Below are 27499 nucleotides of genomic sequence, written 5' to 3'. Positions count from 1 at the left end.
ATCCATACCCAAACAATTATTTTCCCCATGACATTTCCAAAAGGAAGAGCAGCTATATTCCAAAACAAACTATTGTGTTTTTCTTATACGGTATTCTGGCACACTGCAAGTCAGTTATCAATTAGTCATTTTCAGTTTCATGCTATCAAAGATGAGTTAGCAAATGATACCAGATATATTAGGTTGTGTCCAACTAAGTTCTACTCAGAATAGCCCTATTGAAATCAATGGAGCCGAGTTAATCAGGTCCATCAATTTCAACATGTCTATTCTGAATATGAAAGACACTGGATATGACCCAGTATGTCTGACTATACTTGTGAATTCTCTACGGGAGGTGCTAACTAAATCTCCAACTCAAAATGAGATAATGAGTAAAATTTCACCAAACAGTTATCCTCAGATAGTTCTGTTTACATAATGTTTTGTCAATGATAGTGTGCATTAGCTAACCTCCTAGATTAAAAAAAAAATGTAATCAAATGGTTCTACAGTGAGTGTTCATGGATCAATGCCTTGTCGTGGCGAAGGGGCTTGAATAACTCAGAGAAGCTATGAGCTATGCCATGCAGGGCCACCCAAGATGGACAGGTCATAGTGGAGAGTTTTGACTAAACGTGATCCACCTGGAGAAGGAACTGGCAAGCCACTCCAGTATCCCTGCCAAGAAAACTCCATGGACAAAGACAACAGGCATATAAAAGTTATGACGCTGGAAGATGAGCCCCTCAGGTCGGAAGGCGTCCAACATGCTACTGAGGAAGAGCGGAGGACAAGTAAAAGTAGATTCAGAGCTGATGAAGCGGCTGGGCCAAAGCCGAAAGGACGCTCAGTTGCGGATATGCCTGGAAGCGAAAGGAAAGTCCGATGCTGTAAAGAAAAATATTGCATAGGAACCTGGAATGTAAGAACAATGAGTGGAGGTAAGCTGGATGTGGTCAAAAATGAGATGACAAGAATAAATATCGACATCCTGGGCATCAGTGAACTAAAATGGAAGGGAATGGGCGAATTCAGTTCAGGTGACTATCATATCTACTACTGTGGGCAAGAATCCTGTAGCAGAAATGGAGTGGCCCTCATAGTCAACAAAAGAGTGGCAAAAGCTGTAATGGGATGCAATCTCAAAAATGACAGAATGATCTCGATACGAATCCAAGGCAGACCTTTTAACATCACAGTAATCCAAGTTTATGCACCAACTACCGGTGCTGAAGAAAGTGAAATTGACCAATTCTATGAAGACCTACAACAACTTCTAGAAATGACACCAAAGAAGGATGTTCTTCTCATTACAGGGGATTGGAATGCTAAAGTAGGGAATCAAGAGATAAAAGGAACAACTGGCAAATTTGGCCTTGGAGTTCAAAATGAAGCAGGGCAAAGGCTAATAGAGTTCTGTCAAGAGAACAAGCTGGTCATCACAAACACTCTCTTCCAACAACACAAGAGACGACTCTACACATGGATATCACCAAATGGGCAGCATCGAAATCAGATTGATTATATTCTCTGCAGCCAAAGATGGAGAAGCTCTATACAGTCAGCAAAAACAAGACCTGGAGCTGACTGTAACTCAGATCATCAGCTTCTTATAGCAAAATTCCAGCTTAAACTGAAGAAAGTAGGAAAAACCACTGGGCCAGTAAGATACAATCTGAATCAAATCCCTTATGAATACACAGTGGAAGTGAGGAACAGGTTTAAGGATTTAGATTTGGTGGACAGAGTGCCTGAAGAACTATGGATGGAGGCTCGTAACATTATACAGGAGGCAGCAACGAAAACCATCCCAAGGAAAAGGAAATGCAAGAAAGCAAAATGGCTATCCAACGAGGCCTTACAAATAGCGGAGGAGAGGAGGCAAGCAAAATGCAAGGGAGATAGGGAAAGATACAGGAAACTGAATGCAGATTTCCAAAAAACAGCAAGGAGAGACAAGAGGGTCTTCTTAAATGAGCAATGCAAAGAAATAGAGGAAAACAATAGAATGGGGAAAACCAGAGATCTGTTCAAGAAAATTGGAGATATGAAAGGAACATTTCGTACAAAGATTACCATAATCAAGGACAAAAGTGGTAAGGACCTAACAGAAGCAGAAGACATCAAGAAGAGGTGGCAAGAATACACAGAGGAATTATACCAGAAAGATATGGAGGTCTCATACACCCCAGGTAGTGTGGTTGCTGACCTTGAGCCAGACATCTTGGAGAGTGAAGTCAAATGGGCCTTAGAAAGCATTGCTAATAACAAGGCCAGTGGAAGTGATGATATTCCAGCTGAACTATTTAAAATTTTAAAAGATGATGCTGTTAAGGTGCTACACCCAATATGCCAGCAAGTTTGGAAAACTCAGCAATGGCCAGAGGATTGGAGAAGATCAGTCTACATCCCAATTCCAAAGAAGGGCAGTGCCAAAGAATGCTCCAACTACCGCACAATTGCGCTCATTTCACACGCTAGCAAGGTTATGCTTAAAATTCTACAAGGCAGGCTTAGGCAGTATGTGGACCGAGAACTCCCAGAAGTGCAAGCTGGATTTCGAAAGGGCAGAGGAACCAGAGACCAAATAGCAAACATGCGCTGGATTATGGAGAAAGCTAGAGAGTTCCAGAAAAACGTCTACTTCTGCTTCATTGACTATGCCAAAGCCTTTGACTGTGTCGACCACAGCAAACTATGGCAAGTTCTTAAAGAAATGGGAGTGCCTGATCACCTCATCTGTCTCCTGAGAAATCTCTATGTGGGACAAGAAGCTACAGTTAGAACTGGATATGGAACAACTGAGTGGTTCAAAATTGGGAAAGGAGTACGACAAGGTTGTATATTGTCTCCCTGCTTATTTAACTTATATGCAGAATTCATCATGCGAAAGGCTGGACTAGATGAATCCCAAGCCGGAATTAAGATTGCCGGAAGAAATATCAACAACCTCAGATATGCAGATGACACAACCTTGATGGCAGAAAGCGAGGAGGAATTAAAGAACCTTTTAATGAGGGTGAAAGAGGAGAGCGCAAAATATGGTCTGAAGCTCAACATCAAAAAAACCAAGATCATGGCCACTGGTCCCATCACCTCCTGGCAAATAGAAGGGGAAGAAATGGAGGCAGTGAGAGATTTTACTTTCTTGGGCTCCTTGATCACTGCAGATGGTGACAGCAGTCACGAAATTAAAAGACGCCTGCTTCTTGGGAGAAAAGCAATGACAAACCTAGACAGCATCTTAAAAAGCAGAGACATCACTTTGCCGACAAAGGTCCGTATAGTTAAAGCTATGGTTTTCCCAGTAGTGATGTATGGAAGTGAGAGCTGGACCATAAAGAAGGCTGATCGTCGAAGAATTGATGCTTTTGAATTATGGTGCTGGAGGAGACTCTTGAGAGTCCCATGGACTGCTAGAAGATCAAACCTATCCATTCTTAAGGAAATCAGCCCTGAGTGCTCCCTGGAAGGACAGATCGTGAAGCTGAGGCTCCAATACTTTGGCCACCTCATGAGAAGAGAAGAATCCTTGGAAAAGACCCTGATGTTGGGAAAGATTGAGGGCACTAGGAGAAGGGGACGACAGAGGACAAGATGGTTGGACAGTGTTCTCGAAGCTACGACCATGAGTTTGACCAAACTGCGGGAGGCAGTGCAAGACAGGAGTGCCTGGCGTGCTATGGTCCATGGGGTCACGAAGAGTCGGACACGACTAAACGACTAAACAACAACAACAACAGTGAGTGTTAATCATAATATTTTTACCATGTCATAATGTACACTTCCAACTACTTTGGCACTGCTGTCCAAACAGCCAGCAGGACATTCATACCTAGGAGGGAAAATAGTTTGATCTGAGAATAATGGCAAAAACAATAAAATTTAAAAATGCATGTAATCCCAGGGATTCTGGATAAACTGGAAGGATGCCCTACCTATTACAAGTTGTTCCTTTGCACTGGTCCCTTAGCCGTACTTCACAGGAAACAATTTGAGCTGGGGGAGAAAGTGCCCATTATTATTGCAGTGTCCCACAGCGTTAGAAAAAAAAACCCCAACAACAAAATAAAGCCGATGATAAAAATGAAATTAAATTGACTTACACATTTGTAGTTTGCTTATGACTTCATTTCTGTCACCATCATCAGATGCTGCATGTGACCTTAATCGATTTTGTGATGAATCCTGAACATGTGACTGCTGCCGTTCAATCTCATTGGTTTCCATCTCTGGAGAGTAACGTCTTTCTGAACCTTCTGTTATAGCAAACAAATGGAACAAATGCCATTTTTTAAACAATAGTCAATTCCTGTGAATCAGAAATGGAATAGCGAGTATGTCTTGTAACTATCCACGAGGAAGCCAAAGCAATCCGATGGAGGTCTACTTGGAAGTAAGTCCCACTGTATGGAGCTTGGGTACAAATGTAGTACTTAGTACCTCCAGGCCCTGCTGGGAGTAAATATCTCTCACTACAATTAATGGGACTTGAAAATGTTTAATACTGGCTGGCTTGTGATAATTGCTTTTACTATCATGTCACTTAGTGAAGGTTATAAACAAAAGTAAATGTATTAGGATGCAAAGCTACTGACACAATGAGAGATTATCCTCTTCAATCTGGAGATAATGAAGATGCATTAGAGGCTTTTCCTCAATATACATGGTTCATTATAATGTCTGTAGAGAGCCAGTTTATAGTAGTGAGGGGTGGAGAGCCTATGGCCCTTTAGATGTTGTTGGACTCCAGCTTCCATTGTCCCCGGCCAATGACCAGGTATGATGGGAATTGTTGTCCAAATACATCTGGAGGGCTATAGCTTCCCCATGCCTGCTCTATGCACTCAGGAAGCGTACAAAGACAACATTCCAGATTACACAGAGAAAACCCTATTCAAGTACAGTTGTATGCAGGGAAGTTCTTTACTCATATTCTAATAAGTACATGTTGGTCAGCACTCCAGTTATGCTACATTTTATCCCCAGCCATATCAAAAGCAAAATGATTGCACTGTTAGTGAATTCATTGAATGATTTTTGGTCTTTCTTAGAAGATGGAATGATATAGGTGTCAATTTACAAAAGATTTTTTTTTTGTACCAATTGTTAAAGCCAAATATTCATTATGTTTTTCTGACCATCAAAGTCACTTCATGTGGAGTAAAAAATACGAATAAGCCTTTGACCAACACATAGAATTCCCATGGAATCAAATGATCCCTTCCCTTTCCCTTGGATACCAAGAAAAGTGGCAGCAGATACAATTTAATTTGCTAAATACACACCTTTATAACAAAGATTTTCTCTACAGCCTCCTCCAAAACTAGGTGGACATGCAGAACATGGGCGACCATGCTTGTATGGTGCATGCCCCCACCAATTACCCCTAGGGGAGAAATGCTATTTAGTGAAATATATTCATGATAAATATTTTGTTTTGCACAGTTTAAAAGGTTTATCACTGACCTAATAAGGACACAGGCACTTGTGACTGTGAAACTTCCTCTCACCCAACTGGGGTGGCTGGTTCACCTGGACAGCTTTTTAGGGGGCACAAGTCATACCTCCTAGATGGTGCTTTAAGAGTGGCACAGCTGTAGCTATGGCGACATGCCATGAATGGTAGATTTGCTTCCAAAGCATTACCCTAAAATGCTCTGGGGGCAGGGAGGGCAGAGACATGTATTCTCAGGCCTTAATAAGCTTTTGATATAGTATTTTATTGCGCTACAGACACAATTAATGCATTTGGTAAGTAGGACAACGTAATCTATAGTTGCAACATATATAGCTAATCCCCAGAAACATACTCAGAAGATTATCTTTCCTGCTGGTAGATCCAAAGGTACAGAAGAAATTGCTTGGTTTCACAAATGAGGGCTGAGGTTGCTAACTGGCCAAACTGAGGGGTATTTTTATTTTTTCTAATGAGAACAGAAGACAGGATACATTGGGGTGCATACTCTTTGTATGTGTTTTATGCAGGCTTCCTGCTCAGAAAGCTATGTGGGTACAGTGTTGTATGGGATTTTGCCCTGCTTCGTTTTGAACTCCAATGCTAAACTTGCCAGTTGTTCCTTTTATCTCTTGATTCCCTACTTTAGCATTCCAATCCCCTGTAATGAGAAGAACATCCTTCTTTGGTGTCATTTCTAGAAGGTGTTGTATTTTTTTTTCTTCTCTTTGTGTGTGCTGTGCTCTGAAATGCTGATCATGAGCCACACAAGGGGGACTCAAACCCTTGCTTGGAAGGATCCTTGGGGACTCACAATAGTGGGGTTGATTCTGCCTATGCGAGTGCCAATGGCCCTTGTGGAAAGGGGGCATTGGGGTATCATTTTCCATGTTGTGCAGCAATGCAGGGGAGTGTGCTGTGGGTCTGCTCCTAGGATCTGAATTCATTGGCTCCCTCCAAGTCTGTCATGCATGCACCTGTCTGGCACAACCCCTCATTAGCATATTTTGGTGGTGTTTCCATGGAGGTATCTGGGAGGGAGAAGTGGTGTTTGCTATTTTTCTCCATATGGGAGCTTTATGGTTGTTCCTCCACTCCTTTGGGTACAGTATGTGACTATCATTCTGCCAGCACAGTAGCGGCATATCTCCCTCCGCTCCCCAACCTCAAAAATTTGGAGTATAGGTCCACTATGCCCATGCTGTTTCAAAGCCAAGGAGGAATGTAGCCGAGTGCAGCCTTATTTAACACCATGCAAAATTACCATAATGCAGGTGAACTGCTGCCAATCAAATCCCCTTTAATCATCTGTTGTAAAATGAGCAGATTGTGTATATAAATGGAGCTGGCAGATTTTCGAGAATGCTTGGAATGTTGTAATTTTGGACGAAAACAGATTTAGGTTGGAGCTTGCAAAATTCAAAACGTGTTACCATTGCACTGGGTCAAAGCTCCACTAGAAACAAAGCAACACTTTACAGAAACTCAAAACAGAAAATTCAGTCTGATTTTTCTCTGTTATCTAATGGATTAAAAGTTCCTTTGTCCGTAGACAGACAATTGGTGACTTACAGGGAACTGCTGGATTTTACCGGGGGTGGGAAGAGAGAACCCAAACTGAAATCAATGGAATACTTAAGGAGTCAAGTTACGGATTGGTTGCAATATCACCAGATATATGACATGTTTAAATTAGATAGAAAGAATGGATTTCTGGACAAAAGCTCACAATTTGAAAAAGAACTCTTACCAAATAAGAATAAACTTCTGTCTAAAATTCTTAATTTTTTATTAGAATGGGAAACAAAAGACGAGCAACGTAAAGCTCCAATGATGCACTGGGAAATAGATATAGGACACAATATAGAACTTAACCTCTGGGAGAAGCTTTGGAAAAGCGACCTGAAATTTACTGCATGTTATTCATTGAAAGAGAATTATTTGAAAATGATTGTTAGCAGGGCCCTGTTAGAGGGGTTTATGCTGGGAGTCACTGACCATGAGTGTTCAGTGTATGGTCAAACTCCCAGAACTGGAGGGGGGGCAGCTGCGTAAACGCATGTTTTGCAGTGTTCCCCATAATTCCTGTCTGTCCCTGCTTAGCCTCAGACCCCAATTGGGGGCTGAGAGGGATACATGTCCAATGCCTAAGCCAAGGTTTCCTATATCTGATTAGTTGTGACCTAATTTTAATCCCATAACTATGCTGTGTTGTTTCTTATTTATCCAGGCCTGAATTCCGGGGATGAGGGGTCTGTGACTGGGCATGCAAAAGGTTATTTATGTATGCAACAACTGCAGCCTGTGTTTTGTTAGCCCCAAACTGGAAAGTGAATGAGCTCTCAACTAAAGAGGATTGGCAACTTAAATTGATAAGTGCAGAACTTGCACATTTAACACAGAGAATAAGAGAGCACGAAGAACATATATTTAAAGAAGAGTGCAAAACATTTATTGAAAATAACTCTATACAGCTGAAAACACTGACAGCACTAAGATAAATTCAACAGAGTAAATAATTTTTGATGGATGTAAAAGTGGAAAACTGATGTGAATGGTTATAGCAAAATATGCAGGAATATATGATACATAAAATGAACCATGGAAGGAGAAGAAGGGAAGTCACTGGATATTTTAAAGTTTGTAAAATGTTTTTTTAAAATGTAAAATTTTAAAAGTTTCTTTGTCCTTTCAAAATAAACACAGGTGTCAAAGTTTAATTATGTATAACAGGCGCATTTTCTGTGACCAGCTTCCATGTGGCTGGGGTAATACTTTAATGACCCAGCCACATGGGGAATGGCTGATATATTTATAAATGTAACAGGAACCCCCCCCCCAATGCTAAAAGAAACCTTAGGGATTGGGAATATGGAATAGGGTGTTAAATTGTCACAAACCCATGTGTACCTTATGAGATTAAAAAGCAGCTTGTGTGGGAAAATAATAAAGCACCCACACCCTCACCATTTCTGTAGACCAGGGGTGACTACCGGGTACTAATCTTTGGTCCCGCAGTTGTTAGATTATAACACCCATCATTCCTAAACATTTGGCCTTTGGCTGGGGCAAATCTGGGGCTGAACATCTGGTCCAAAAACATCTGGTGGGCCATGGGTTCCAATGCTCCCAAAGTAACCCTCCCAATAGCTTTTCTGTTTTTTTTTTTTTGTTTTTTTAAAAAAATGGCACTGGGGTTCTTTTATACCTATCTCTGTGTACCAATGTACCACAGCTAACTTCTTAATCTGTCATATATACTTACTTGGGAGAATAATTGCACACCAGGTAAATGGCTTTTGGCCATATCTGTCCCCAGACATTCATGTTATGGCACAAATTAACTGCACAACCTATTCTGCTACTTGTGGCCCATACCACCTATTGGACAAAACAAAAGAAAGACAGTTAAATGCCTGACTCAAATCAAAACAAATGAGTATTATAATACTATCCAGAAAACTTTTTTAAAAAAAACATACGGGCAGTACTGCAGTCATAGAGAGAGAAGAAAAATTAACACACTGAATAGTCGAGGAAAGTATATATACTGCAGATCTCTTGCCAACATGAGTGGATTCTGATGGGATTCCACTTATTTACATCATCTGTTGATCTCAATAAAATAAAACAGTTATGGTCTTTGATTATGCATAAAAATGCAATTATTTTGCTCTTAAAACCAGAATGGGTGGATAGATAGATAGATAGATAGATAGATAGATATAAAACCAGTTGTGAATGGAAGAAAAGAAACACAATCCCTGGCTTAGTGTTATATCCGAAGCAAAAACTACTCAAATTGATTACATCAGTGTTGACATTGGGAAGAATAATGCATACCCACCTGTGTATAATGGGTACATACAGGACCAGAACATCTATAAGGGCAATAAGGGTTGCATTCTTGAGGATAAGGATAGCTGAAGTCTCTCACTTCATCATACCATGCTTGGACATGAAATGTTAGAGGTCTATATCTACAAAAAAGGAACCAAACAAAACTCAATAATAATTCAAACAGCCACTGCAGTTATCAACAGAGACAATGTTTATATGACATTTTTAAGGAGAACCTTTTTTTACACTATTTGAAATCATTCGTAAAATATATTTATTTATACCTTCCCCAGTGTGCTCCCAAGTTCTGTCCAATGGATGGAAGAAGGCTTGCAGGACCATGTTCCCAAAGACATGTCTCAGCCCAGGATTGTGCTGATCTCTCCAGCTCTACATCCCATGTCTATATTTGAGGAGGTGGGGAGGGAAGGAAAATTGCAATTGTTTGAAAGTGTTTTTAGCTCATGAAAGGGGACATTTTGTGATTCACATGAACAAACTACCTATGACACCACTTATCCCAGTGAAATAGGACTTCATTTGGCAATTAAAGTTGCACAATCTAGAACATTATGTGTCAAAAATAGCACACACACAAAAGAGTCCTTAATCGTATTCATCCTACAAAGAAGAAGGAAACAAGCAAGTAGGGTTGCCAGATTCAATAGAGGACAGGACTTCTGTGCCTTTAATTGCCCTGCTCTCTTTTGCGTCTGGAAACTTTAAAGAGAAACCAGCAGACCCTTTCCTTGGAAATTAAACAAAGGGTCTGCTAGTTTCTCTTTAAGGTTTCCAGACTCAAAAGAGAGCAGGGCAATTAAAGTCACAGAAGTCCTGTCCTCTATTTAGTCTAGCAACCCTACAAGCAAGACTTTGGAGTGAAAAAGTTCGTTCTTGTAATCAAGGCCTAAACTGAGACACTTAAATGGAAAGCCACAAGATATCCTTCATACATTTTTCCAGATATATCTTGGATCCCCTGAAGATTCTATATTTTCACAATAATCTGTGTTTGGACTCATGAATTGGTTGCCAGATTCCAAATTGCAAGGAGGCTAGTTTACTTATATCATAAAGATTATTTCAACTATCAAGCATCTAAATTGTTGATACCACATTTGTTGCCATTAGCTTTTGTGCCCATTGCTAACCTGAGAAGCAGATTGAACTGGAATTAGTGGTATCACCAGAATTCATAATTAGTCAGTCCATATGTCAAATCAAATCTGTTCATAACTCCCATCTGTATAATGAGACTGACTTTGACCCAGTGAAATGATAAGGGTTTTTTTTGTAATTAAACTAGTGATTTTTACAAATTCAAGAAATTTGACGCTTCAACAAATAGTACAATGCTGCTCTAAAGCAGAGATTCGGAATCTGTGACCCTCCAGATACTGCTGGACTCCAACTCCCTTCTGTTCCACCAAGCACAATTCATTATCAGGAGTGATGGGAGTTGTAGTCTTTCAACATCTGATGAGCTACAGATCCCCCTTCACTGTTCTACATACTTTTTTTGGAGATGTTTCTACTTTGGTAATAATTAATGGTATCTTATAGCAACCACCTGGCAGAAAGCCCCATTGGACTTAAAGGGGCATACGGTATGTCTGAGTGGACATATAGAGAGAATCACACTGTTAATCTATCTATAGTTATTCAAGCAAGTAAGGCAATGTTTGTGATCAACTGAATTTTTAGCGGGAATCCATTTTCTGCAGTGAATGATGAAGTACAACTGCCCAAAGCACTGCAAAAGCTGCCTTTGCTGAAGCATTTAATTTATTGTGTTCACTCATGAAGATGAACACATACATGCTTAGAAACTGTTGAGGTTAGATAGATTATTCAAAATCATCCTGAAAGATTTATACTTTTTAAAATAATTAAAATAATATTCTGTTTTCTACATTGCCCACATGGCAAAATATCCACCTTACTTTTGTATGTTTCAATGCAGGCAGAATAATGTGTATGTTTCAATGCAGGCAGAATAATGTATATTTTCTTTAACTACATTACTGTAGTTGAAATGTATACATTGCATGCGACCTTGGTGCACATAAGGTACAGTGGTACTAGTTACAAACTTAATTCGTTCCAGAGGTCTGTTCTTAACCTGAAACCATTCTTAACTAGAGGCGTGCTTTTGCTAATGGGGCCTCTCGCTGCCACTGCACCACCGGCACACGATTTCCGTTCTCATCCTGGAGCAAAGTTCTCAACTCGAGGTAACTCTTCCAGGTTAGCGGAGTTTGTAATCTGAGGCATTTTTAACTCGAGGTACCACTGTATTTGTTCACTGAGTACTGATCCATGCACAGTTGCTCAGTGCATTTCCACTAGCTAACTCTGCAATTAATGTTAAGGAGGTTAAGGTGGGCACAAATGTTATGGGACTGTAGTCTCTATAAAAGGAAGGAAATACAGACCTCTTAATCTTTGAAGTTAAATACCACTTAACATTAACCATGCAATTAAATAGCACCTAAAATGATATGGAATGGGAATCTTTATCTCTGCACAAGATATTGACCTGGGTCGTTGTTGGTGTAGAAATAATCACAGTTACAAAGTTACAATTAATTTGTAATCCATTTACAGTGATTAAATGATTCCAATGTAGCAAGGAAAGATTGAACTAGCTGCAAAACAGTATTCTGCCATGCAAAGGTTTCTAATATATCATTGATGTTCTCCATTATAGCCTAATTTCAGGCAAATATCCAAAGCAATTATATTAGTATGATTGTACAATAACTGATAGTTATCAGTAGATACACGTTTCCATACTAAACCCCCAAGCTCTGTTCAGTTTGCTAAAGTTCACATACAACCAGCTTCATGTTTGTGAATTTTCACTCATTTTCACAAAAAAATCAGTATGACACAGACACAAAGTTACACAGGGATTTGAATATGTACCTCAGATTTGAATATGAATTAAAAGGTGAAAAAAGGATATGTCCAGCTGCCTTCGGACCAATCCCCAAGACAGATGCCTCACCCTGAGAAACATGCAACTATCTTATCAAATAATCTTCAAACAATTTACCAGAAATGTCACTGATTTTGGTTTCATAATTGTACTCTGAAATGCTTCTACAAGCAACTTCTAATCAGTATCCTGACTCAGACAAAGGCTTGGCGTGCACATCACATTAAACCATAATTTAAAACAAACTATGGTTAAATGTGAACAAGCAGCATGCTAGTAATGCACACTGCTCAAAAGTTCCCATTACACTCCTCCCTCACTTCACAGACAGAACAGTTAAAATGCAGCTTTTTGTATCATCAGAATCCAAGCTCAGTGCTTCTTTCACTAAAATGAACCCTGACATACCACAAGCCCAGTTCACATGGCATGGCAAGCTTGTGTCATCTGTGGAGAAAGAGCACCCCAGAAACATTTGAGCAATGAGCACCAATACACTGTGCATTTGCATGATTTAACCATAGTTTATTTTAATCCATGGTTTAATGTGAAATCTCAACTGGGCCAAAGAATCACAGAATCTTTTGGAATGGCATACAGAACACAAAGAAAACCTTTCCAAAGCAATATGTGAAAACCTGTAAAGTAAATTAAAAAGAGCTAAGATTCAGACTTGGTAAAGACAGTAATGCATACAGTTGGCACCAACAAAAGTAAACATTTACTGTGGCATGAAAGAAAGCCTCAATGCAGTATTCATTCTAAATATAAGGAATAGACTCGTAGAGTAAATATCACTGTACAGTATGGTGCTTTTTACTTTTAAAATAAAATCCACTATATTCTTTAAGCCAAATCACAATGAATAAGTGAAAGAAGGATACAAAAACTGGATAGGAAATATCATAGCAAAACAGGACATTTTATTAGATGCCCAGATCCAGCTAAAGAGATGTAGGTAGAGAAGCAGGTCTCCATGAACATCTCTTGCTGAACCTGGAGTCATGGGCTTAAATTTTGTGTGCATTTGCTAGAAAAGATATATACACACATGAGCACATACCACTGACATACGGAGGCATTCTCACTTTATTTAAAAACAACAATGTGAAGCTTCCTTATTCAAAAATATATTACCTGAACTTCTCATACAATGCTGCAAACTAAATGCCAATAGTTGGGATGTTTTTTTTAAAAAAAATATTCAAAGCTCCTGGTTCCACTAGCTGAAGTTGTCTCCATCCTTTTTGCAGGGATTCCTCCTTTCTCACCAGTCCCACCCCACCCAACCCCCCATGCTACATATGGCATCGGACTGGGCAGGGAAGTCAGCTTTCACCAGCACTATCCTAGGCACTTAATTCTGGGCCCAACACAAAGTACTAATTACCACTTTGAGTAAATTACACACTGTCCAAAACATATCTGCATTATACTGATGGAAGTAAAATAATGATGACCCAAACTGAGTGCCAAAAAGAAGTTGAAAGCTGCATGAATTATACACATTTTGGAACTATGCCCATTTTTTACTATTTTGTGTAATTTATGCCACTAAAATCATGGGGAGGGGGCAGGAACTATGAAGGGCACTGAAACTCCACCCCTCCAGCAATCCCACCAGGCATGGCATGGTTCACACACTTTCAAGTCTAATTTTGTAACTGTAATGGCTAGAAAACAATCTCAGTGCCATCAGTTTAAAAATGTCACTTTAATTAATTTAATTAAATTTAGAGGTGAAACATTGATTTGATCTGGTATACATGCATCAGGTGATTGCGCTAAACTATGTTATGTGTGTGCATTTGATTTGATTTGATCTTTTATTTCGGTTAGTGTACTGATTACATGTACTTAAAGCCTGCAGCCCTCAATACTGCTAAAACGAATTTAACAGAAAATAAATGCACAAAATGAAAGATAAATAAAAGAATGCTTCTGTTCTGTGTTTTAAAAATGTTGTTGTCACTTTGATAAACTTTACATCAAGACTACCAGTATACATCCTTGGGTATCACAGCAGAGATTTACCTACATGCCCTCTTGACCACTATCACAAGGCAGAATCGACTGATGAAAAGTTCCAGATAAGAATAAGAGGATAAGTTGACATTGCTCAGCCCTTTGATGCCATGTCAATAGCCTCTGGGTGAAGGCATGGAATCTGGAGCACTTCCGCCAAGCTTTGAAGTAAAGCAGGAAAGTGGAAAGCTGGAGAGGAAGCATTTTCACTTTGAAAACTTGGTTAAGTGCTCTACTTACGAAAACCAACCACTTAAAACACCCCACAGGCTATAGTACTCTGTTCCTGAAAGTGGGAATTGTGTTCATTAGGTATCTCTGAAACTAATGATTTTATGTTAGCTGCTCTGGCTGAACAGCAGGGTACAGATGCTGTAAATAAAAAATGAAATGAAATAAATATACAGAGAAAAGGAAAGAAAGCAGAAAAATATGAAAAGTATTTTAAATAAGTAAGAAGGCACATTGGAAACCATTTTTTCCAGTTCAATCCTATACAAGCCTACTCAGAAGTAAGTATAGGATTACTAAGACTGCAATCCTAAATCAGTTTGCCTGGCAGTAAATCCAAATTAATAGGACTTACTTCTAAGTATACTCATATAATACTGTATTGTTAACCTTAGAACAGGCATTTTTTTGTTTTTTCCTTCAACTTCTCTCAGCTATAAACCTTATATCTGACAAGTAATGTAAATACTGTATGTATAGAAAGATGAGGCATCACTAAGTAAATAGTGCTAGAACCAACTCAGTAGCTTTTGTCACTAACACATCACCAAAAAACAGGAAATATGTTAGCAAAAAAGAGGGTGAAAGGACACAAATTTGCATAATGTGTGACCATGCTAATTTATCATTACTATAAAAGGTAAAGGTACCCCTGACCGTTAGGTCCAGTCGCGGATGACTCAGGGGTTGCGGTGCTCATCCCACTTTATAGGCCGAGGGAGCCGGCGTTTGTCCTCAGACAGCTTCCGGGTCATGTGGCCAGCATGACAAAGCTGCTTCTGGCAAACCAGAGCAGCACACGGAAATGCCGTTTACCTTCCTGCCGGAGTGGTATCTATTTATCTACTTGCACTTTGACATGCTTTTGAACTGCTAGGTGAGCAGGAGCTGGGACCAAACAACGGGAGCTCACCCCGTCGCAGGGATTCGAACTGCCGACCTTCTGATCGGCAAACCCTAGGCTCAGTGGTTTAGACCACAGCGCCACCCGCATCCCATAATTACTATAATATTTAGTAATTACTCCCTACTGAAACATGTGAGGCCACATCAGCATCCATCTGAACTGAACTAGTGACTGTCTTGGGCTGGATCTAGATACATCAAAGAAGTGATTCAGTTAAACGTGTTGTAAACGCCATACAGAGAGTTTCCGTTGGCGAAAGACGGGATTCCACAGCTCCATCTGGTGTCACACATATTGTTATAACACATATTGTTGTTGTTGTTGTTTAGTCGTTTAGTCGTGTCCGACTCTTCGTGACCCCATGGACCATAGCACGCCAGGCACTCCTGTCTTCCACTGCCTTCCGCAGTTTGGTCAAACTCATGTTCGTAGCTTCAAGAACACTGTCCAACCATCTTGTCCTCTGTCATCCCCTTCTCCTAGTGCCCACCATCTTTCCTAATATCAGGGTCTTTTCCAGGGAGTCTTCTCTTCTCATGAGGTAGCCAAAGTATTGGAGCCTCAGCTTCAGGATCTGTCCTTCCAGTGAGCACTCAGGGCTGATTTCCTTCAGAATGGATAGGTTTGATCTTCTTGCAGTCCATGGGAATCTCAAGAGTCTCCTCCAGCACCATAATTCAAAAGCATCAATTCTTCGGCGATCAGCGTTCTTTATGGTCCAGCTCTCACTTCCATACGTCACTACTGGGAAAACCATAGCTTTAACTATATGGACCTTTGTCGGCAAGGTGATGTCTCTGCTTTTTAAGATGCTGTCTAGGTTTGACATTGCTTTTCTCCCAAGAAGCAGGCGTCTTTTAATTTCGTGACTGCTGTCACCATCTGCAGTGATCAAGGAGCCCAAGAAAGTAAAATCTCTCACTGCTTCAATTTCTTCCCCTTCTATTTGCCAGGAGGTGATGGGACCAGTGGCCATGATCTTGGTTTTTTTGATGTTGAGCTTCAGACCATATTTTGCGCTCTCCTCTTTCACCCCCATTAAAAGGTTCTTTAATTCCTCCTCACTTTCTGTCATCAAGGTTGTGTCATCTGCATATCTGAGGTTGTTGATATTTCTTCTGGCAATCTTAATTCCGGTTTGGGATTCATCTAGTCCAGCCTTTCGCATGATGAATTCTGCATATAAGTTAAATAAGCAGGGAGACAATATACAACCTTGTCGTACCCCTTTCCCAATTTTGAACCAATCAGTTGTTCCATATCCAGTTCTAACTGTAGCTTCTTGTCCCACATAGAGATTTCTCAGGAGACAGATGAGGTGATCAGGCACTCCCATTTCTTTAAGAACTTGCCATAGTTTGCTGTGGTCAACACAGTCAAAGGCTTTTGCATAGTCAATGAAGCAGAAGTAGATGTTTTTCTGGAACTCTCTAGCTTTCTCCATAATCCAGCGCATGTTTGCTATTTGGTCTCTGGTTCCTCTGCCCCTTCGAAATCCAGCTTGCACTTCTAGGAGTTCTCGGTCCACATACTGCTTAAGCCTGCCTTGTAGAATTTTAAGCATAACCTTGCTAGCGTGTGAAATGAGCACAATTGTGCGGTAGTTGGAGCATTCTTTGGCACTGCCCTTTTTTGGGATTGGGATGTAGACTGATCTTTTCCAATCCTCTGGCCATTGCTGAGTTTTCCAAACTTGCTGGCATATTGGGTGTAGCACCTTAACAGCATCATCTTTTAAAATTTTAAATAGTTCAACTGGAATATCATCACTTCCACTGGCCTTGTTATTAGCAGTGCTTTCTAAGGCCCATTTGACTTCACTCTCCAAGATGTCTGGCTCAAGGTCAGTAACCACACTACCTGGGGTGTACGAGACCTCCATATCTTTCTGGTATAATTCCTGTGTGTATTCTTGCCACCTCTTCTTGATGTCTTCTGCTTCTGTTAGGTCCTTACCACTTTTGTCCTTTATTATGGTAATCTTTGTACGAAATGTTCCTTTCATATCTCCAATTTTCTTGAACAGATCTCTGGTTTCCCCCGTTCTATTGTTTTCCTCTATTTCTTTGCATTGCTCATTTAAGAAGACCCTCTTGTCTCTCCTTGCTATTTTTTTTTTGAAATCTGCATTCAGTTTCCTGTATCTTTCACTATCTCCCTCGCATTTTGCTTGCCTCCTCTCCCCCGCTATTTGTAAGGCCTCGTTGGACAGCCATTTTGCTTTCTTGCATTTCCTTTTCCTTGGGATGGTTTTCGTTGCTGCCTCCTGTATAATGTTATGAGCCTCCATCCATAGTTCTTCAGGCACTCTGTTCACCAAATCTAAATCCTTAAACCTGTTCCTCACTTCCACTGTGTATTCATAAGGGATTTGATTTAGATTGTATCTTACTGGCCCAGTGGTTTTTCCTGCTTTCTTCAGTTTAAACTGGAATTTTGCTATAAGAAGCTGATGATCTGAGCCACAGTCAGCTCCAGGTCTTGTTTTTGCTGACTGTATAGAGCTTCTCCATCTTTGGCTGCAGAGAATATAATCAATCTGATTTCGATGCTGCCCATTTGGTGATATCCATATGTAGAGTCGTCTCTTGAGTTGTTGGGAAAGAGTGTTTGTGATGACCAGCTTGTTCTCTTGACAGAACTCTATTAGCCTTTGCCCTGCTTCGTTTTGAACTCCAAGGCCAAACTTGCCAGTTGTTCCTTTTATCTCTTGATTCCCTACTTTAGCATTTCAATCCCCTGTAATGAGAAGAACATCCTTCTTTGGTGTCATTTCTAGAAGGTGTTGTAAGTCTTCATAGAATTGGTTATTTTCAGTTTCTTCAACTACTTCGGTAGTTGGTGCATAAACTTGGATTACTGTGATGTTAAAAGGTCTGCCTTGGATTCGTATCGAGATCATTCTGTCATTTTTGAGATTGCATCCCATTACAGCTTTTGCCACTCTTTTGTTGACTATGAGGGCCACTCCATTTCTTCTACGGGATTCTTGCCCACAGTAGTAGATATGATAGTCATCTGAACTGAATTCGCCCATTCCCTTCCATTTTAGTTCACTGATGCCCAGGATGTCAATATTAATTCTTGCCATCTCATTTTTGACCACATCCAACTTACCTACATCCATGGTTCTTACATTCTAGGTTCCTATGCAATATTTTTCTTTACAGCATTGGACTTTCCTTTCGCTTCCAGGCATATCCGCAACCGGGCGACCTTTCGGCTTTGGCCCAGCCGCTTCATCAGCTCTGAATCTACTTGTACTTATCCTCCGCTCTTCCTCAGTAGCATGTTGGATGCCTTCCGACCTGAGGGGCCCATCTTCCAGCGTCATAACTTTTATATGCCTGTTGTCTTTGTCCATGGAGTTTTCTTGGCAGGGATACTGGAGTGGCTTGCCAGTTCCTTCTCCAGGTGGATCACATTTAGTCAAAACTCTCCACTATGACCTGTCCATCTTGGGTGGCCATGCATGGCATAGCTCATAGCTTCTCTGAGTTATTCAAGCCCCTTCACCACGACAAGGCATTGATCCATGAAGGGACACATATAAAGTGTTTTAACTTTACAAATGTAGCTGAGTTCTTGGACTGGACAAGACTTTCAAACAGATTACTATCTTTGACACCCCTTCAAATGGAAGACTGGTCTCATGGGACACTTGACCACCCTACTTATCTCCAATGACCTCTTGCTTTCTCCAGCTCTCCTCCTTCTTTCACTTTTCCTTGCCTCCTTTCTCAATAGGCACTTCTTCATCTGTTTCTTTTCCTTAAGCCCCTGTGGCTTCCCCACATCCTTCCCTTTCTTCCTTATTTCTGCTAGTCTCACAGCTGATCCTACCTACTTTCTTCTTGCTTGATCTTTGTTACTTTCTTGTCTTCTTCCATGTTTCTTCAATGACTTCTTCTGTCAGTTACCTTTCTCATCCTTCTCTGAGGTCCTTTTCATACCTTCTCTGTTACATTTTATAAGATTCACCTTAAGCCCCTGATGCCTTTCCCGTTCAATCCTTTCCAGCTACAGGACTTTATTTTCATTTTCAAATAATGAAAATGTGAACAAAACTACAACCATAAAGATGTGTTGCAGCCTGTGTGTAGCATGTTGCAGCAGGTAAAGGATAGTCTCAACCACTCTACTAGATGCTAATATGTTGACTCAATGTTTCTACTTGACCATTACTTCCTTGCTGCAATAAATTCTCAACTGAAGTCAAAAGTTTCCAACTTCTGTTTTTTTAATTGTTTGATTTAGTTACTTCACCACTGCATTTTTTAGGAAGTAACTTGATGCTACAGTTGCTTCTCTTCCTTCATCCTAGAGAAAACCAGATCACTATGCAATTTGTAAAAACCATGCATTACTGTTACCCTCCAGTAAACATTGTGCAAAACATTGTGCTCAGTAGCACATGGCCAGGAGCCAGGGAATTCTTAGTTGCATCAAGAAAGCAATGGCACTTATGTTGAACAGAACTGAGAACAAGTAGAATTGTGGCACTCTAATAAACTGGGGGCTCTAATTAGTCTATTTATTCTATTTATCCTTTGGAAAGTACATCCACTTTCTGCAAATTAAGAGATACATAAAAGGAGCAAGCTTAGAGAAAAAGCGCATAAATTCAGCACTGACATATTGTCACATTTTGACAAGTTGCAGTTCCACCCACATCCGTGGCAACACTGTAGCTAGAAAGGCTCTATCTGAATCAAATTAAAGTTTGTTGCTTACAGCATAAAACAATGGGACTGTGATCCTGTTTACAAATGTAATCCTGGTGAGTTACAATGTTATAAGTGATTGTGTAAATTTCTGTGTTCAGTAATAATTTTCTCATTCATTCAAAAATAAATGTTTTTGTAGACTTTATATGAATCTTTTGACAGCACCTGCAACCCTCTAACCCACTGAATATAGGTGCATAAGTGTACCTTCATTTAACCCTGAAGGTGCTAAATCCTTTGTGCATGTTCCAAGTGAGGGCACACAAATCATTCATGGGTGCTTATGAATTGTTCCCACCTCTGCCGCCTCCTTCTTCTCCTGTTCCATCTAACCTGGGGCAGAAGAAAGAGTGGCAGCTCCAACTCCCCAGCTGAGCATGCTTTCTTGGTATCACCTTTTGTAAGAAGAAATTGTCACTGGGGATGCTGGGAGCTGGCACCCCTTATTTTGCCTCAAATACATTGAAATGACTCTTTGCGAAGTAAGAGAAGAAGGTGACAATTACTGAAGTGAACACTCAATGTGCAAATCAAGGGGGACCTATTGATAGCTGCTCAATCTACAACTCATTGCAAGTGATCAAACAAGGGAAGTTCACTTTTACAAGTTCCCCTTTTCTGCTACTTGTGTCATCTCTACCTTTGGCTGCATAAAAGAACCCCAACGAAATATTAGCAAATATGACTGATCATACTGCTTGAATAACAGAGTACTTCCATGTGTTAGGTAGCTTCTTCAATGAAGGTAGTCCCAACAAAGAAGCAAATTATTGTAATTATTTATTAAATTTATATACTGCCCTTCAATCTGAGGATCACAGGGTGGTTTACAATATCAGGAAATACCTTACGGAAGAGACATTGCTTCACACAACTGCTGTTCCCTATGCTGTCTAATATTATATTTTGAGTAGTAACAATCAGCACTTTCAGTATCTATAACAAGAGTACACAACAAACCAGCATTTCGATATTCAAGTCACATGCAGAGCACTATGATCACTGAAGAAAATAGACATTGTCTGGAAGCTCTCTGTCTTCTTCAATTTATAATGCTTTCCCATTTGGTGTGGGAATGGTAACACATATATATTAACAATACATTAAACTTGACTATAAAAAAGCAATAACAGTTTCTGAAACTTAAACATGATGTGAAGTCATTCACCACAAAACCTGTGCATACCCTTAAAATCTGAATGCCTAAAACATGTAAAGTGCCTTTCAAATTGTTTCATAGGCTGATATACAGTATATGCCCACTAAAAAAACCCTGCATGATAGCACTTGGTGCCTGATCTATGGATTTTTAGCTGAATGTCTCAATCCCCATTCTATTACAGAGCCTCAGAAGAGCCCTGACTAAACACAATCAGCCACCTCTTCCTCTTTCACAACTCCATCCAAGCCAATCTTATTTAAGCTGGCATGGAAATCAAAGAAAGATGCTCCACTGCAGGGACGCCCAACTCTCAATAGACTGTGATCTACTCACAGTATAAAAAAAACTGGCAGTGATCTACTCATTGTCATAAAAAGACTGACAGTGATCTACCTGAAGTTGTGGAGATTTTTTAGGGGCTGAGGGGCCAGAGATCAACCAGGATCTACCAGGAACACCCCGTGATCTACCAGTAGATCACCACAATCTACCTGTTGGACATGCCTGCTCTACTGGAAAGAAATTCAATCCCAGGCATGCCCAGTTTAAAAGTATCAGATAGCAGATGATATGAGAGACCTCTGCCCAAGACCCTCTGGCAAGGCAAGGCAATTTCTTTTTTTCCACTCAGCCAAGCCACACACTTTCCCAGAGCAGCATGAGGTTAGGAGAGAAGGAAACCACTTCCATGCCACTCTAGTAACATACGACTCTTCCAAATGTCAATGATATGAAAATTGGAACAGCGACACTCATGCCTTAGCTTGGCAGCAGGGGAGCTCACCATGCCAACTGTTCTCACCACTATTGATATCACATCAGTATCATAGCCTATATAAATCAGCTAATGTGAATTTAAACAAAAACAAAAAACCCATGCCTTGAACCCTGAGGCTTTTGATAACTACTGCCTGGTCACAGATTCTCCCTTCCTAGGCTTGAGAGGGCGGTGACAGGCAAGCTTCAGGAATACTTGGAAGAAATTGATTATCTAGACCCATTTCAACACAGGTTTATCCTGGTCTTAAATCACACTTGGTCACTTTGATAGTTATTCTTTACCAGGAAATGGGACAGTACAACTTTGTTACTCTTGCTGGACCTATCAGTGACTTTGAATACCCTTGGCCATGTTATCCTCCTGGACCTACTCTGTGAGATGGGAGTTGAGGCACAGTGTGGTAGTTTGAATCCTATCTGAAGAACTGGTATTTTAAAAGCATTAGATGACTGCACCTCAGCCCCCTGACCCTTGTGTTATAGGGTGCCACTGGGGACTGTCCTGTTTCCAATGTTATTTATCATCTGAAGCCATTGAGAGTGGTCATTAAAATGTTTGAAGCACAGTGTGCACAATATGCTGATGACACTCAACTTTGTTTCTCTGTTACATTTGAATCAGATGAGGCCATGTAGGTGCTGAAGCAGAATCAAGATGCAGTAACAGGTTGGATGAAGGCCAGTGAACTGAAATAGAATCCTGGCAAAAGGGAAGTTGTTCAGCAATGTCCTACTTCTGGATGGAATTGTACTCCCCCTAAAGGAACAGGTATTCAGTTGGGGAGTAATTCATCTTTGATCTTGGAAGCCCAAGTGGCTATGTTGGCTAGCAGCACTTTCCACCAAGGTGAATGAGGGTTACTGGCAGCCAGTCAGCTACCAGGCCAAGTTCCAGACTGTTTTAACATAGAGCTCTGAAGAACTTGGAACCAGGATACCTCTCTCCCCCTACTGCCTTGCCCAAGCTTTGAACTCAGCTTTGGAGGCCCTCTTGGTTGTGCCCCATCTCAGTTAATGGCCACCTGTGGGAGGGCCTTCTCATTGGCAGTCCCCTTACTATGGAATTGACTCTCCTTGGAGCTCTGATGAGACCTTGATGCTTCCTTAAAGCACACCTATGCACCCAAACCTTTTCACCAGAAAAGTAATGGTGCACTTGGGTAACCACTTACATACTGGTTTCACCACTTCCATAAACTGAGTTGGGTGGAATAGGAAACTACAACTTCCATGTATCCTAACAGTATGTCTTTTGGTATGATTGGGAGAATCAGGTTTCATTCCTGTCTCCAGCCACCCTGAGGAAAAATAAGTGTTCATGTTGGTAGAATAGTTTTTAAAGCTTTCACAGAAAAAGGCTCTGAAAAAATAAACTCATTATAAAAGACCTGGGAAAAACATGTTCATTGCTAGGGGCTACAGTACAACAGAAGTAAAGCCCATTGAAAATAGTAGTACTTCCTTCTTAGGGGAAAGCCATTCTGAAAAGGAAAAGACTGCAAACCCTTGCTTTTCCAGATGACTGCAAAGTAATCTTAGGTATGACACACGTGGCTCCCACAGCAATTTTCAGGAACTGTCCAACATTATGTGTGTCAGCCAAAATTAAGCAGTTCAAAGTCCCCGTGATTTCAATGGGAGAGTTAACTTCCTACTAGACGTCTTCTCCGTGCAGTTCAATATGACTTAAAACTGCTGAGTTATGCCCTTAGTTTAAGACATTCCTTAAAAAATAACTGAAATAGTTTTAAAAATTGGAATTGATGAAGCCTTTCAATCTTTTTGGAACAAAGTTTTGGGTCCACCAAAAAAAACCCCTACTTCATTAATATCATAACATCACAAACAAACAGTTAAATAGGAAGCAAGTTTTGAAAAACATACAAATGCCAAGTACCATAGTTAATATTTCTTTGTTGTTCAGTGATGCAAACTATTATGTTATTTCTTTCTTTCTCAAACCAGCAGCAATACATCCTTACCATATATTCCATATTGGAAGCTTGTGGATACACCTGACCCCGTAATTTATTATGAAGATCCAAGATACTCTGCATATCACTGTCAGTGATAGCTCTTTTTCCTCTTTGCTTGGCGATCCACCATTCACCATCCTCATCCATGTATTTTTCTAGCATCTCCTCAAATAGTGTTGCATTGGGGAGTACCATAGCAGAAACTGCTTGAGCTATGAATAGCAAAGCAGTTACTCTGAAGCAGTCTTCCACTACACCCTTCATGATGAATGATTTCAAAAACTCCTCTGGGTTAACTCCAAGATAAAGCTTTCTTCCAAGTTGACTTGCTGCAAAAGCAAAAGAGAGTGAGGTTATTCTGAAGCTAAGGTACAGTTAGGAATTAATTTGGTGAACAACAAAAGTGAAACTGTGTTTTTAAGAGAGTTCTAGTGTGGTAGCTAGGGGACTGTCTAAGAAGCCAACCAATGCAGACACCCAACAATTATACTGTATGTATGAGATGATAATTTATCTTCATTCTCATGAACTGAAGGATGCTGTACGAATCTATTTGAAGGCACAGTTGCAAGCCTGCATGAAAGAAACTCATTCTCTCCATGAAAGCACAGGCAGTCATAGAATTAACAGATTAATTCTGCCCTCATAAACTCATCTAAAAATATTGTTGTAACTTCAAGATGTATGATGAGCCTAAAATAAACATAAGAAGATATCCAAGAGACCCTGCAGAAAGCTAGCTTTCTGAGTCAGATTTTTTTAAAAAATAAAATAAAATAAAGGCACAATCTAACCAAATGTCCTAAATCAGGCATCCCCAAACTTCGGCCCTCCAGATGTTTTGGACTACAATTCCCATCTTCCCTGACCACTGGTCCTGTTAGCTAGGGATCATGGGAGTTGTAGGCCAAAACATCTGGAGGGCCACAGTTTGGGGATGCCTGTCCTAAATTCACTTATTCCGGATGAAGCCCCAGTAAATACTGAAGTACTTGCTAGTGAGTAAATGTGCACAGGGCTGTGCTGCATATCCCATTGATTCTCACTGAAATCAGTGTGCTTAACTCTCCCACCAAAATGTAAAAGTACTTAATGTTGGCTCAATCATGCCACAAGTCTGGTGAAAAGGCTTTGCCACACATTTTAAAAATCTTTTCAACGTCCAGCATAACAACAAATTATAATAAGGTTTTCAAAATCTATAAGCTGCAGCCTAAGTTTACTTTACTTTACAATCAATAGTCACCTTGGAGTATTGCTGACACTCTTAAAAATTATTCTAGTAGATGTCCTGAACAGAGAGGGCAGTTCTCACAGAAATGAATGGAGCGCACATCATTTAATTTATATCAACACAGGATTGCTTAGATTGGAAAGGGGCCACAACCATATAAACGTTTCAGCATCCCCTGCATTCAAAGCTGTGAACCAAATGATCGGAGGCGGGGGGGAGGCGGGCAAGAAACAGAGCGCGTTTATTATTGAAGAAAATGTCAGGACCGGCTGTAATTTGCTACCTCCCACCTATATTGCCATCTTAGACAGTGTGGGGTTTTGCCCACTACGAACCATTCAGACCGGCTCCCTGGTCTTCCTGCGTTTCTGTCACATGAAGGGGGGTGGGGAGGGAGAGCGCTTTATCTCAGAAACTTTTAACAAGAAAACTTTAGTTGCCCTAAACAATCACAGTTCGGAATCCTGCAAGACGCCACGTTTGGTCTTCATCCTTGAGATGTTCAACGGTCCATGAGCTTTGATGAAGTCCACCCTTTGCACGTCGCCCCCCCCCCCGCCCCCAATGTTCCCTTTGCCGCGTCGGTGCTGTTCTCCCGAGAGCCAAGCAGCCTGCCTGCGAGCATGACTTTCCCGCTGGCTACCTTGATCTCTATCGAGGAGGGCGGGAGTGAGGAGGGACTGTGAGGGGAGAGAGAGAGGAGAGAGAGAGAGGCAGAAGCGTCGCCGGCTCGTTCCTTCACGTCTCCCCCCGTTGCGTTTCGGCAGAAGTGCAGCTCATTTCCCGGCAGGGATGCCGAGAGAGCCCGCGGCAGTTCGCCGGAGTGAAGCAAAGCTCTTACCTCGGGCCTCTCTGGGGTCTCGCTTGTGCATACGCGGCTCAGGAGAGAGCCGAGCGCGCCTTCTCCCCTCAGCTCCTATCCCACGGAGGTGAAAGGCGGGTTCGGGGCCTGTGAGAAGCGAGCAGGCGCCCGCTGCAAACTTTGGCTCGTCCAAGTTTCTCGCCTCCTCCTTTTTTTTTCTTATCCCCTCAGTGCGGCCACTTCCCTGCTTCTCCCTCCCGCCTTTCCCCCCCTCAGCGGCACGGACGGAGCACGGTCTCCCGCCTCCAAGTGGCAGCCGCTGGTGAGCCCGAGGAGCTGAGGCGCTGCTCTGTTTCGCCTCCTTGGCCACCACCAGCCCTTTATCCTGAGCTCGGAGGGCGCCCACACCCACCAGGACGCTCCCGCCCTGCTGGTTCACCGCTCCCGCCCGCGCGCCCGCCGGCCAGAGCCACCTCCGGCCTGACCCCGTTTTGGGTGACTGGATGCCGCAGCAGCCCACGTCAGGGGCTCCGGTGAGACGCTGCGCATGATGTCACTCAAAGACCTGCTCGAGGGCGGGTCAGTGGACAATTAGCCGAGCTCGTGTGGGAAAGGGGCGGGGCGCGGATTTGCCGGGCTGTCCATGGATGGAAGGCAAAGGAGGCCTGTCTTGCTCTTCAAGAGAACCCACTGGGACCTTCTGCCATGGAGATGCAGGGAGGGGGAAGCCTTCCGGAAGAGGTAGAATTGTAGCCCTAGGGTGAACTCAAAAGGTTAAAAAGTGTGCTCAGCTCCACCCGTGCCAGGTAGAGACAGTTTTGCACCTGAAACATAGGAGCCAACTGGGCGGGGGGGGGGGACAAGGTGCCTTCGCCTCTCCTATAAAATATTCGAGGGGGCTAAGAACCCCCCCAGCTGATGGGTCACATAGTTGATTCAAATAGTGAGTGTGCCATGTTTAGAATCATAGAATCATAGAGTTGGAAGAGACCACAAGGGCCATCCAGTCCAACCCCCTGCCGAGCAGGAAACACCATCAAAGCATTCTTGACATATGTCTGTCAAGCCTCTGCTTAAAGACCTCCAAAGAAGGAGACTCCACCACACTCCTTGGTAGCAAATTCCACTGCTGAACAGCTCTTACTGTCAGGAAGTTCTTCCTAATGTTTAGGTGGAATCTTCTTTCTTGTAGTTTGAATCCATTGCTCCGTGTCCACTTCTCTGGAGCAGCAGAAAACAACCTTTCTCCCTTCTCTATATGACATCCTTTTATATATTTGGACATGGCTATCATATCACCCCTTAACCTTCTCTTCTCCAGGCTAAACATACCCAGCTCCCTAAGCAGTTCCTCATAAGGCATCGTTTCCAGGCCTTTGACCATTTTCGTTGCCCTCTTCTGGACACGTTCCAGCTTGTCAGTATCCTTCTTGA

General features: G+C 41.5%; 1 protein-coding gene across 1 annotated transcript in view; it reads right to left on the bottom strand.

Annotated features, from left to right (window-relative positions):
- The window catches only part of CRISPLD1 (cysteine rich secretory protein LCCL domain containing 1), a 38738-nt gene extending 12199 nt beyond the window's left edge, over window positions 1-26539 (bottom strand). Inside the window, exons 1-9 of the mRNA XM_035125455.2 lie at window positions 26105-26539; window positions 24036-24358; window positions 9565-9683; window positions 9288-9420; window positions 8706-8821; window positions 5271-5371; window positions 4089-4241; window positions 3921-3981; window positions 3751-3817 (exon numbers count right to left, since the gene is read on the bottom strand). Of these exons, the coding sequence (XP_034981346.1) occupies window positions 3751-3817; window positions 3921-3981; window positions 4089-4241; window positions 5271-5371; window positions 8706-8821; window positions 9288-9420; window positions 9565-9683; window positions 24036-24358; window positions 26105-26135 (1104 nt within the window). The 5' untranslated portion in view covers window positions 26136-26539. The remainder of the gene's footprint in view (window positions 1-3750; window positions 3818-3920; window positions 3982-4088; window positions 4242-5270; window positions 5372-8705; window positions 8822-9287; window positions 9421-9564; window positions 9684-24035; window positions 24359-26104) is intronic.
- Between the last annotated feature and the right edge of the window lie 960 nt (window positions 26540-27499).

The sequence above is a fragment of the Zootoca vivipara genome, chromosome 8 (assembly GCF_965207765.1).
Source record: "Zootoca vivipara chromosome 8, rZooViv2.hap1.1, whole genome shotgun sequence".
Taxonomy (NCBI): Eukaryota; Metazoa; Chordata; class Lepidosauria; order Squamata; family Lacertidae; genus Zootoca; species Zootoca vivipara.
This window is presented reverse-complemented; position numbering and strand designations above follow the sequence as displayed.